Genomic DNA, 13,485 nt, shown 5'->3' with positions numbered 1-13,485 from the left:
GGCCAAAACAATGAAGGGGTAGTCTTTTTATTCCTCTCATTAATTTTTCCAAAGCAAGATGATAAACACACAAATATTTATAATTTAAGCATTTCTTTTTAAAAAAACCTCCAAGTGGAATCATGACCTTAAAGTTGACTTTGCCGCGTGATATTCCATTCATAAAATGAGAGGCTAAAGGTGTGTGAAAGGCAAAAATGAAAGCAGAAAAGTGAGGGGCAAAGCTATATGTAGTGTTTAAGTATGGTCGTCCCATGTACTACAAATCTTAAAAATAAGACACATTAATCTTATTACCTGTAAATCATGAATTGTCACTGAAAAATTTAACATCAGATAATAATAATGATGCGTGAAAGTGAGTGGAACAAATAATTAACGTAGATGGAGAAAAAAGGCAAAAAATATTATTTCATAATATTGACATTTGATGGAAGAAAGCTCCATCGTAAACAATAAATAATGAAACTAATAGCCGGAATAATTGAAAAAACAAACAAACAAACATTCGGCTAACCTGATGATTAATTGCATCCTTGTTAGCACTTTTAGCGTCCACGTGCTTTGAGACTTGGACATGTTTGCACTGTTTGCGACGCTGTTTTTGATTTTACATTCTCCCAATCTTTAACTATTCCTTTGTTTATTCTTGCCATACCGTTGCGTGCGACGCATCACACCACAGTGAAATTAATTTAATTTATATGGAAGGGGGAAATCATCATTAATTTGGTGGGTATATTTGTTCATGCATGCCCCTCGTAGATAGGTGGAAGAGACGTGCATATCTTAAATTTGAATTTTAGTAATGGATCGATCGATGGAGTGGGATTTATAACAGAAAACTGTATTATTTATTTGTTTTAGTTTCCATAATTTCTTACCAAACAGTGGCTTAAGTCCGATACGATCATTGAAGTGTCCATGCACGTACCTCATAAATCATAATCTCGAGGGGGTCATATGATAAACCACGTTTCGTAGCGACTAATTTATTTAGTTTCTTTTGAACAAAAAATATTTAATTTCATGCATATAATTCTCTCTATGTCAAGCTAGCCAGAGCCTAGCATTATCTTAATTCCACGTTTGGATATATATTATGAAAGCGTCCAAACTATTTCTTACGAAAACATTTCCGGATTCATATTTATACTGTTCATGATTGATTCTGGATTAAAAGATGATGGTATATATGCTGATATCCATGGAATACCTTTTCCACATAAGACATCCAACGAAATTTCCTCGTAGTTTCATTACTCTGCCTTCTTGTAGTTTTAAATATATGGTGTTTTCTTATTTTTCTTATAGACAGAGATTTATAACTGAGTTGGGTGCATGAAGGCTTACACACCGATTGATAAGGTTTTTCCATTTATAATAAAAAAAATTTCTTGTATTCTGTAAATTACAATTAAAAAACTGCTTAGAAGCCATTCCCAAAACGAAACAGTGATTTGTTCGGTTACTGTTACTTTCAATACAGTTTAAATAGATATAATTTTACAATGTATGAAGCTTAACACTACTATACAGCAGAAAAAACTTCTAATACGTCGGTTTCAAGAGGAGACATAAAAGCTATCAACACAAAAAACTTTAAATTAGTCTATGAAAATGCTACTGGTGAGATTGTGATATCCACCACGAGTATTAATCAACGTAAGGTCTTTCTCATCTAATAGATTTACTAGATATTCGATAAAAAATAACTACTGATAAGTGACATTATCAAAGACTCATGATAATTTGTTTTTTATATTTATTCGTTTTTTTAAGATAGTCCTGTGATAATAGTAGTTCTAGCCAATATACTTGATTAGTAATGATACTTTAAAAAAGACAACATCTATTTATTACAAATAACTGATTTAGCTAATTTTCTTAATCTACTTAAATTAGTCAACTAATTTTTATATTAACAAACTGAAGTAGTAATTAATAAATGGAAGAATTACAATCAAGCTCCATACAAGATAAATAACTACTAAAAGGTCCAATAACAACCTGAGCAGCCTATAATAACAAGTTTTAAAGTAAAGAATAACAACTTTTGGGACTTGTTTTGTAATTTTTTTTTTACACGGGACCGTATTATAATTCTCTCTTAATAAATGTTCAAACCCGTACAATACACCGCGTCAATGCCAGTTTTAATCAGTCATATGTCGATTTGGATGCTTTCTTATCATCATCAACTCCAAGAAGGATGACGAAATTGGATATCTTTTGTTCAAGTCGATGTTAGGTTCTGCATGAAATTTGAAGTTTTTTATGATTCTTTTGTGAGAAATTAAAGGAGCGATTAATGTGTTGAACGCCAAGCTACTCGACGAAGCTTCTCCGCAATTTCTTGCCTTTGATTGCCAGAAGCTGTGTGAGTGTCTGTATATGTGCATGCAGTGCATTGAAACAATATCATTCATATCTGTCGATTATTAATTTTAAAAAAGATTAGTACAATTTTCAGTCCCATTTTAATTTTGGTATCTTAAGTTTTAAATTATAGATTTTGATTCATCAACTTTCTTTTTATTTATAAAATTGGTCCCTGTAATATAATAAAAACATGTACCAATTTGTTTATTGAGGAACGAAAATCTATGATTTGAAACTTGAGGGACCAAAATCAAAATGAAAGTAAATTTGAATGACGAAAGATTATATTAACCTTTTTAAAAAGTAAGTTATATTTTCATGACTATTTTATCTAGGTACTACCAAAAAAAAATTTTTTTTGGTAGAGTTGAGTAAAAGAAGACTTGATTTTCTCTTTAAATAAGATCAATAACTTGAATTTTGTAAATATCAAATTCCATAATATTAAATATTAGATAACTGTATAAAACCCATTTCATATTATTAAAAAAGAAGGGTTAAGCACGTCCTAATTTCTTCTCCCAATCAGGTATGCGCATGAGGTCCTGAATTGCTTGACTCACTCACACCCCTAATTAGTGTTATCTAACTCCATTATCACCCCGTACGAACTATATCTTTGTGTCTGTGTGTGTTTAATAACGAAACATTCTGAAACGGTTCAAGTTTATCGTTCTTAATTTTCCCCTCGCAAACAAGCATATATCTACATATCTGTGTGTGTGTACATAGAACAGTATGTTACTAAATCTTGTAAGAAACCATATTATTTTGCAAGTCATTGCTAATAAGATCCCCCTCAAATTCTGGGTAAAATAGCGCAGAACCCACAACTTTATACAGAAAAAGTTTAAGCGTACGTATGGAGTCCCAAAACTTAGCAAATATATATATAGGATGATTTACAACTCAAGAACATTTATACATAGACATACTTATTACAAATTACACGTCAAAAAAATCTCCCTCATATTAGCTACATGAATCAAACATTGCATGTCCTTCTAAGATATATGAGCCATGCCCTTAAGGAACATCACGAAAGCAACGTCGCTCACAATCTAATTAATTTTACAAGACCATCTAACCCCAATAATAGAACGTGATAGTACTTTCCAAATCGAGAGGTCAGAAGGAAGTTTCGTCGTAGTTTCTCATAACTTCGGTGGGGATATGCAACAAGCTAAGCTAAGTCCTCCACCATTGCGTGGAAGACACTACTATTCCTTTTTTATCAACAAAGCCAACACCTTTTCTTTTAGTTATGGTTTGATGTGAACGCTATAAACTTTTTTGCTGTAATAAGCGAACAGTCGCTGACGTCTGAGCATTTTATTCGACTACTGTTCCTTATTTAGCTCATATTTTTTAGGCCTTCTTCCTCGTCAAAAATTGTATATATTAGGTTCTTTATTTAGAATCTGGTTTGCATTAGCTTGATCCAATAATTAAGTAAGAAACTTGATCGGGAAATATTATACACTACCTCCTTTCCTTAATATAATAGTTAGTTCAATATTCGGTTTAGTTTTAAATATAAGACTCAAATCCATTTTATTTTACATATTTATCTATTTCTCTCAAGATAGTTTTTGTGGTAGTTATGCATGTTAAATGTTTCATCAAATAATAGTCCTAACTAATACGTATGATTAGCGAGGGTATTTTAAAAAAAGTAACACCTACCTAATACAAATGATCAACTTAAGTGATTTTTTTTTAATCTACTTAAATTAGTTAACTAGACCCAACACTTATATTAATATATTCATAAACACTGGACAGCATTTCATTTCAACTCTATCATCTCGATGAACTATCGTTATCAAAGGAGAAATTTTTAAAATTGTTCCGAGTTGCTTGCTTTTTCATTAATTATATATGTGTATATGAGCAGAGGACGCACGCAAATAACTTTAATGAAAGAAACTAATGACGAGAAGGAAGCTTCTCCGCAGTTTCTCATAACTGATGAAATGGATGCCAAAAGTAGGAAATCTCATGAAAGATGAAACGAAAATTCAAAACCCTAAAATTAATGCGTTCCACACTGTGCATCTGAAACTTTGTTGCTTTTGAAACGTAAGAATCAGACCAAATGAATAAAAAGTTGCAATAGATAAAGCTAACATGGTCCATTTTACATTTTAGAACGACAAAGATACTTTAAACTTGTTTAATCAGAATAAACAACTCTTTGCTTTTTCTCCAAACAAGGATCGATTTGCACGGCGTCCTTCTTTTGTTCATATCGATTCCGTTAATTATTAAATGCTATGATCTCGACCTTTATAACACAAGAGAAGAAAGCTTTCTCATGGATTTTTGTCATATAAATAATGCGTCTCAAAGTCATATAAATAAAACAAAATAAAATAATAATGCGTTCCATGCTCTTGTGTTCAGTTTTCATTTATTAAACTCAGAGTGTGCGTCGAGAGCACACACAAATTTCTCTGTGTATTAAACAGATAATGTATGTTCCATGGAGGGACAAACTTTATTCCTTTATCTTTCCCAGCACCTCAAAGTAACATACTCATGTAACAGAAATATGCATGTAGTGGATGTATTGTTAAAAATAATTTTAAAATTTTAATTGAAAAGCATTTCTTCATTGATGTGACATTTATTAATAGTTGTTTGTAATAATAAGTGGGGAGAATATATATGCAAACCCACATGTTTTCCCCGACAAAATAGCTATGTCTATGCGACAATAATGCCGCCTAGCGATGGCCTTTTCATCTCTTTGTTTCTTCTCCTTATAATTTTAATGATGTCTTCACTCTTCATACTCACGATAAAAAAATTTAGAATTGGATATTTGAAATTGAAAAGGGAAAGAATTAACTTATTTGTAAAGATGTGATTGGATAATATATGAAAGAAAATGTTGGAACATGGGTGTGTGTGTGTGTGTGTGTAGTCCACAAAATGAGGGGGGGGGGGAATGAGGCAATGCTATGCCAATATGCTCACAATTAATTAATAAGAGCTGCCACATGCTTGTGTTTCTGCAAATTAAACAAGATCAAATTATATATATGTTTGGTCAAACACTGCCTGTTTGAAGCATTAATCACTGAGATATTGGGAGGGCGATCCATATATTAATAGAGTCAACAAGTTCACTATTGATAAGAATATATTATGATTTACATTATTAAGAGAGAGAACGTGTCATTATAACGTGTCGTGAAAAAAAATAATTGGGTTGTGGATATAATTTATAAGAGTTGGTGGCGGATATTTATAATAATGTATAGTAATTATGTTGAGTTTTTGGGGGAGAAATCGAAGGAGAGTGATAAATTTGGAAGAGGTCGTGCATGGTAGCAAGTGAGGCTAGGGTTTTTAGAATGTTTATATAACTTATTTGAATTAATTAAATGAAGGATAGGCCTGCAATTTTAACTAGTACTGTATTTATCATGAAAGTGTCGATAGATAGGAAAGTTTTAGAAAATAAAAAATAAAAGAGGAAGTCGGTAGGGCATGCATGTGGCTGTTAATCACATTTAATGTTAATTCAAAGGATTCCTCCTTTCAAGAAAATTCTTTAAAATTTGACTGTTTTTTAGTACAAAAAAGATTAATTGTGTTGAATTGATCTTTTGGATATAATAAACGTCATCTTCATAAATTCAATGGTCGATAAATAGTTGGCAAAATAATATAGTCGATAAATAAAAAAATATAATTTGATTCCCTCAATTAATGTATCATTGTTATTTTAGCATGTCAAAACGAAATATCTTATGACAAAATATCTATCACGTTGAATTGGCTCGTGATTTAAATTTTCGACCTTTTCTCAAAGATTAATAAAGCATTTTGTCATATTAATATTTTTGTAGCAAACTGAATTTGAGAAATTAAAGAAATATTTCCGAAAACAGTGGGCGAAGTGTGACTTTCTTGATGGCTACAACACAAAATTTAAACATAGTTATAAAAAATAAAAAATAAAATAATATTGTGGATAAGGATGTAAGCCTGCAACCAACTAAAATGAAGTCATAATCATAAAAAAAGTAAAAATCAAGGGTCGTTGGAATGAGAAAGTAACTCTGCAATCCCAAGTCGCAGTTAATCAATGGCCACCAACAGTATTATTGACTACTATAGTAAATTTCCTAAGATTTATTTTAATTATATTCGATATTTTTATTTCTAAGATAATAGCTGTAGCCTGCTGGTCAAAAAAAAAAAAACCGTAGCCTATATGGTTTAGTTCACGCTCGAAGCTTGATATAAAATCAGCCGTCCAATTTTGTTTTTTTGGTCGATGCAGTTAATAACTGAAAACCATGGAACTTTTTTATTTATTTATGATAACAACAGTAAAAAATTCTTTAAATTGACGTAAAAATTAAAAAATTGGATTTCAAATTATCTTTAATATGGAAATGAAAATATGTAAACTATTTTATCTATTTTAAGAAATATATTTATATGCTTTTTTTTACAAATATAAATTAATTTTTAACAAATTTATCATATATATACATATTATGTGATGTGAGACTGGGTAATCTGTTCTTTAGTTAAACTCTTAAATTTTTTTTTTGCCAACAAAATTTTAATAAAATATAAGTCCGGCGGTCAATATTTTATTTACAGGCAGACATATAGGCTGTGGACAGCTATTTAATTTGCAGCTTGTCAGTGTCACTGTTAATTCCATGAAGAAGCTTCGTGTAAGTTAATTAAACCTTAATCAACAACGTAACCCATATATTTTTATTCCTGTTTTATATATAAAGAGTGAAAAAGCTTATTTTCTAGAAGTGAGAAAGCAAGCAAAATGCAGCGAAGATATTAATATCCGGGAATATCTTTGTTTCTTTATTCTGTTCGTTGTTATCCATGCATCTTTATTTCCTACGCTTTGTGAATTTTCCTCGAAAGATATATATATATATATATATATATATATATATAATGCTCACTGGCGTGTAAAGTAGATGTTTGTTGAAGATGCACCAGAATTATGACTTCCATCCCTCTCAAAGTACCAAAATTAAGAGACGCCTCAGATTATATTCACATTCTATTTATTTTTTTTAAGGTAGTTCATGTATTTTCATTCAATACAATATATACTCTCGATTCTAAGTATAAAACCCATTTTATAGTATAAATTGTATTACAAAATGAGTCTTGGATTTATGACCGGAGGAGTATCATGTTAGATACTAATTGAATTTAACGATGAAAAAAACACAATATAATACGAAGCAGTTAGTGGAGTCTCTGGATCTTCCTGGGCCAAGCTAGCTTGCTAGATTAATCGACAAATATTACCATATATAATAAGTTAAATGTTAATGGTGATCACTGTGCTTTGAATTTGGCAGCAGCATTGTCATATGATGATATGAGTAATTCACACGCGCGCACACACACACATATATATATTTATGTAATGTCATATATATATATATATATATATTTATGTAATGTCTTATTTTTTTTTCCCCCACGTTCTTGAGGTCGACATGTTCATACTAATGCTATGGTTATTGAATTGCTAACACAACTTTTTCATTTTGATGCTTTCATATTTCAATTTGTGTATTACTACCTTCAGTCCTTACTATAAGAGCTAGTTGACTAATTTAAATGTATTAAGAAAATTAGTTAAGTTAGTTATTTGTAATAAATAAGTGTTATATTTCCTAAAATATTCTTACTAATCAAATATATTGACTAGGACTACCATTATTATAATGACTATATTAAAAAAATAGATAAATACGAGAAATAAAATGAATTGAGATCTTATATTTAAAATCAAAATAAAAATCAAACGAGCTTTTATATTAAAAACTGGAGGTGATAATTTATTAATGATTATGATCCCAACTTTGCACTTCCATCGTCGGTGTCTGTCAAACCGTAAACAAACTTAACTATCTCTCATTATTTCAATTTTAAAAATAATGATGGTAAGTTGATCAACATTATTTTTTTAATTAGCATTATTGTGTGTCTAATTATCTAATTTAATACCATTTGCCCACCTAGGTCGAGTCACAAAAACCTTAACTTTTCGTTTGCTAGGACATATATATTCTTTTATTGAAAATAATATGTTTGAAGTATATATTATCATGCATTAAATTTGAACACTTCTTAACATGAATGAGACTGCAAATTTAATAATATAATGAAAACTAGAAGCAATGCATAGCCGCTCAAGTACAAAATATTGAATTCAAGTCTTTATAAATAAAAAAAAATCTTTTACGAGAGTTATTTTTTGTTGGGTTTGATAATGCTCAAATCTAATTTAATTAGATAATCATATCAATATATATATGTATATATATATAATCCAACGCATACATATTATTATATTATGAAAATTAAAAAAATAAATATTAAAAATGCCGTTAAGTGAGATAATTTCGCCGTTATTCTAATCTTGTTGGAAGTAATAATCAAATTGACTATGAAAGTGTCCATAATAAAAATTTCCAACCACGTCCAGGCACATACCTGTGTACTTCTCTTGATTTTTCGTCCTACGAGTACATACGTACGTGTGCATATATATATATATTTATATTGTGTTATTAATTAAAATACTCACGTTGCCATCTCATTCTCATCAATGGAACCAGCTTTTTGATAACCTGTTAATGAACACGCGGCTTCGTAACCCTAACCGTTTTCAGTTGATTCCTTGGAATTACAATATTGCATTCTTGTTAAAAAAGTGTAAACACACCTAATTAAAAATATAAGGTTCGTATAATTTTTTTTGTTTCTTAAATTTATTTTCATTTTGACTTTGATCCCTCAAGTTTTAAATCATAAGTTGTGGTTTTTCAAGGTTTTTTTTTTCATTTAAGTCATTAGTTCCTGTAATTCAATAAAGATCTTGACCATTTTATCCCTTGAGGGATTAAATCAAAAGTTTGAAACTTGAAGCACCAAAATCAAATTGAAAGTAAATTTGAAGGACTAAAGACCTCTAAAAATATTTAAACAGAAAGATGTCAAAAAAATTTAAAAATTAAAAAAAGAAAAAAAGAAAAAAAAAAAAAGAAAAGACAACACAAGCTCAAAGTTGGAAACAGGAATTTAGTTACTCCATCGTCTCTATCTATATAAACACCCCATGCCGTTGCTGCGTCTCGCTGGAATCTCTATCCCTCTCTTTACTTGTCTCTTTCTTTCTCGTTCTAATCCTCGCTTCTTCTTTTTTCTTTTTTCTTTTTTGCTTCTTCCTTCGATTCATTCCTGCAGGCCGACAACAAACCAACTGCTACATAAAAGCTTCATTAACTTAGTTTTTCTTTTTATTATTCTATCCGAAAACTAGAACCTGTTCAAGCCAAAGATATCGCCTTTTCTGTTTGTATCATGGAAGACGTTTCATTTCTGCAGAGTTTTCCTGTACCTGTGAAAGCAGCTTTTTTCTGAATCCTCAAAATCTGAACTGGGTACGACCCATGTTTGTGTCTACAAACTTGTTATTCCTTAGTTCATAATTTTGGTCTTATTGTTGTTTGTTTCACACACGTTGTTCAGGATTTGGCTATCACCAGAAGCTATTAGTATTATGTCTTTTGTTGTGGCCCGAACAGGGCGACACCGACAGCGTTATGAAGACAACTTTCGACTTGTTTCTGGGTAAGAACTCCTTCTTCTTCATTCTTTAGCTCCATGGATTCTTCACCTCATGAATTCTCCCTTTCTCTTTTTGTCTCTTACTCCCACATTTTTCCAATTCTGGTTTTTTATTACCTTACGTTCGTCGCTAAATCCATTCCATTTGTCTTTTCTCTTGTCTTCTTCTCTGTTTTTTCTCCCCTGTGCGGCAGAATACACGAGTAGATAATAAATTTCCCGTTTTGTTTATGCTTATTAAAGAGTTGGCCAAACTATTTTACATAATTGGCGGTATGAAACCAGTTTACATAATTGCCTTCTCCGTTTGATATTATAACATTTTTGTCATATTTCATATGCTTATGTCTTCATTACAATCATTTCAGTTAAAATTGTGGGCCTTATCATTGACTTCGCAAATGTATTAGTACTATAATTTAAATTGTGTAATCTATTTTGGCTTTTATGAGGTAACTGCGATTTCCTGTTTCACAGAACATATAGCATTCGGTGTTTTACCTTCGCTTTTTTTTCTTTAAAAACAATTTGAGATTGCCTTTTTGGGTGCCTTTTATTCGGAAAGTGATATTACAGATTTACAGTATTACATGTTTTTGTGGTGTGATCATACGGGTTTTAATGAGAATTAACGATTAGGATCGTTTTTTAAGTAAAGCACCCAGTACTCTGCGTCCATATGAAGCACTGAATTAAAGCCCAGGCCTGCACGAGGATCATAAAATTCAAACATTCTCAGCAGCTATAGGTATCACCAAGCTGAGGAATTAACTGAGGCAAGTGATTGGATCTTGAATTCAACCAACCTGCCAATACAAGTCGCTAAAAATTTCTGGGCGAAACATCGTAACCCAATATTTCCTCGCTTTATCAGGCTTGATGGGTTGCTTTTTTTTTTTTTTGACCTGAAAATCGCATTGATTCGCATAAAGAAAAAGGACAAAACGGGTGTGCAGGATTTTTTGACAAAAGAGCTCAAGGTTAACAAAAACATTTGAACACATCCCCTTCCCTCTTTTCATTTCCTAATTCTACCATCCATAGAACTACTTGGCTGGAAAAAGTGCGAAACAGGCTGTAGACCGCGTGACAGTACAAGACAATAGTCATTACATCACATGATTAGAATAAAGATGCATAATTTTGAACAATCCATAGAACAATAAGTTGGATCTATCATCTCAAATCCTGCATATGGTCAAAACTTGGGAGTAGATTTTCAAGGACCATCATTTGATGATCCTATCAAACATGTGGTTCATTCCATCGTTATTCAGAAATTCCATACAACAGGTGTATTCCCTATAGATGGAGGAAGGACATCAGGGATCAAAAGGGGCATACAGAGCACATAATAGAAGTTCTAATGGTTACTTCACCAAAACGTGATGATCTAGTGTTTCCAAAGGTACTTTAAAAAAAAAAAAAAGAAGGTCAAAAGGTGTTTTGCACTGTTTGAACTATGTTCCATTGTTCTCCTTCATGTTATGAAGTTTCACTTTGTTCTCTTGGCAGGGAGGATGGGAGGACGATGAAACTGTCATGGAAGCTGCTTGTCGAGAAGCTTTAGAGGAAGCAGGGGTGAAAGGAATACCAAGAGTAGGTTCTTTTTCCTACTTGGTCATGAAGTTATATAGACTTGTGTTTCTGCATAAATTGTTCAAGCATGATAAGTAGGATGACAATATGATAGAACAAAGAAGTATTTGTATTATAGATAAGCCCTCATTAACTTGCAAAATTGTGCTTCCTAGAATCATCTAGTGCCGAAATTGCGGTAAAATCCTGGATGCACGGCAACTTTGAGCTCAAAAAGTAATATAAAATTGTCTGTGTAAACAGATTTTCAGAATTAACCTTTTTGTCCGCAAAATTCTCTCAAGCGGTTTGACATGCCATGTGAATTATGCAGTTCTACAGTAGTTTCATGCACGTGTGTCTCGACTTCAGTTTGACCCGATGGGAAAAATTGTGGCATCCCCTGTTATATATTTGAATTGCATTGAACTTGATCAAAAGTGGTTGTTTTGTATGCAAATTGCATTAGTCAACACTGCTGAATGGAAATTAAGGGCATATTCCCAGTATCTCTTTTTCTTCTTGTTGAAAACAAAAATGATTCTGCCATCTGAAAGCTGTCTATAGATAGATTGGTTTCGATGACTAACCAAGAACACCATGAGTAGAAATTATATTGTTTCTAAGAAATATTCTATTGCTAACAAGCTCTCTTCCATCTTTTCCAGGAAAACCCCTTGGGAATGTGGGAATTCAGGAGCAAAAGCAGCCAGGACTTGTGCAACATGGAAGGAGGCTGCAGAGGATACATGTTTGCCTTGGAGGTGACTGAAGAACTTGAGACCTGGCCAGAGCAGAAAAACCGTGATCGGCAATGGGTAAACAAATATCCTCAATAAGTCTTTCATATGTAACTGCATGAAATTGATAAGTACTTCAACATCAAACACATACAAATAGAACAATTTTTTGCTTTTTGTCATGGCATGCTTCAACTGATGTAGGGTATTTTTAAACTCAAGATTTTTATGTGTTTACCTCATTTGAAGTAAAATAAAGGTATATAAACATTTTTTACAGTTAAATGTCAGAGAGGCGTTTCGACTCTGCCGGTACGATTGGATGTGTGAAGCACTAGAAGAGTTTCTGAAAGTTATAACAGAGGACAGAGAGCTTCAGGAGCAGGAAGAGAAAGTGGATCCTTCTTTAATTCAAGTACCAGATGTGCCAACTAACATGTTTATAAGACCTTCTACTATAACTACTCAACATCGTACTATGTCACTAAAACACCCGCCACTTGCTGCTAAGGATATCATAGCCATTCACTTTGGTTGTTGAAACTTCCTTGCATGTGCCCTTTTGCAGTAGGTTCCTGTAATGAACGACGGTGAAGTAGGCTTGGTGAAAAACACATCTAGACCATCCACTTCATTTTAGCTTCTTTTTCTTTATTTCCATGGGATTATGTAAAGTATGATGGTAGAAATTTCAACTTGAAACTTCAACTTAAGGGGAAGGTTGGGTTGTAGACATTATAAATTTTCAGGTGTTTGGGAATCAGTTTGTTTATTATAACATGTTATTGGGAAAAAAAAAAAATCTTTCCATGTCACTATAGCACATAAGTTTTAAGATTATCATACTGACGCTAAAATACTTGAGAAACTGAATTGCTCACAAAGCAAACATCACCTAAATTTTCTTTTTTTTCCACCCGACCATTCATAAAGAAGCTCATAAAATGGCAACATTGGTCAAATCTGGTCCTGTCACAGAGGGCTCTGACAATGCTGCCTGGTAACAAGCCTTGGATACAAAATGTTTGAGGTCTCATTCGCAGCTCTAGTGGCTAGAGCGAGTTTATGTATTTCCTCTCTCTCTCTCTCTCTCTCTCTCTCTCTGTGTATGATGAACTAAATTAAACTGATGAATTAAGGT

The 13,485-nt window shown here is 32.1% G+C and overlaps 1 protein-coding gene across 1 annotated transcript; it reads left to right on the top strand.

Annotated features, from left to right (window-relative positions):
- The first annotated feature begins 9,577 nt into the window (after positions 1-9,577).
- On the top strand, positions 9,578-13,104 carry LOC114734557 (nudix hydrolase 12, mitochondrial). The gene is made up of 6 exons (XM_028922171.1): positions 9,578-9,839; positions 9,928-10,029; positions 11,320-11,434; positions 11,542-11,625; positions 12,273-12,422; positions 12,625-13,104. Exons 2-6 carry the CDS (start codon positions 9,959-9,961, stop codon positions 12,883-12,885), a joined length of 681 nt encoding a protein of 226 aa, XP_028778004.1. The 5' UTR covers positions 9,578-9,839; positions 9,928-9,958; the 3' UTR covers positions 12,886-13,104.
- Positions 13,105-13,485: the final 381 nt, after the last annotated feature.

This window comes from Neltuma alba, unplaced genomic scaffold (genome assembly GCF_004799145.2).
Source record: "Neltuma alba isolate B1F8T4 unplaced genomic scaffold, ASM479914v2 tig00013111_pilon, whole genome shotgun sequence".
Classification (NCBI taxonomy): domain Eukaryota; kingdom Viridiplantae; phylum Streptophyta; class Magnoliopsida; order Fabales; family Fabaceae; genus Neltuma; species Neltuma alba.
The sequence above is the reverse complement of the archived record's forward strand: the minus strand, read 5'-3'. Positions and strand labels throughout refer to the sequence as shown.

Coding starts and splice junctions, on each gene's coding strand:
- LOC114734557 (XM_028922171.1), top strand. CDS start 9,959: ATGTCTTTTGTTGTGGCCCGAACAGGGCGACACCGACAGCGTTATGAA. Junction 10,030..11,319: donor AACTTTCGACTTGTTTCTGG/GTAAGAACTCCT, acceptor TCCATACAACAG/GTGTATTCCCTATAGATGGA. Junction 12,423..12,624: donor AAAACCGTGATCGGCAATGG/GTAAACAAATAT, acceptor CATTTTTTACAG/TTAAATGTCAGAGAGGCGTT.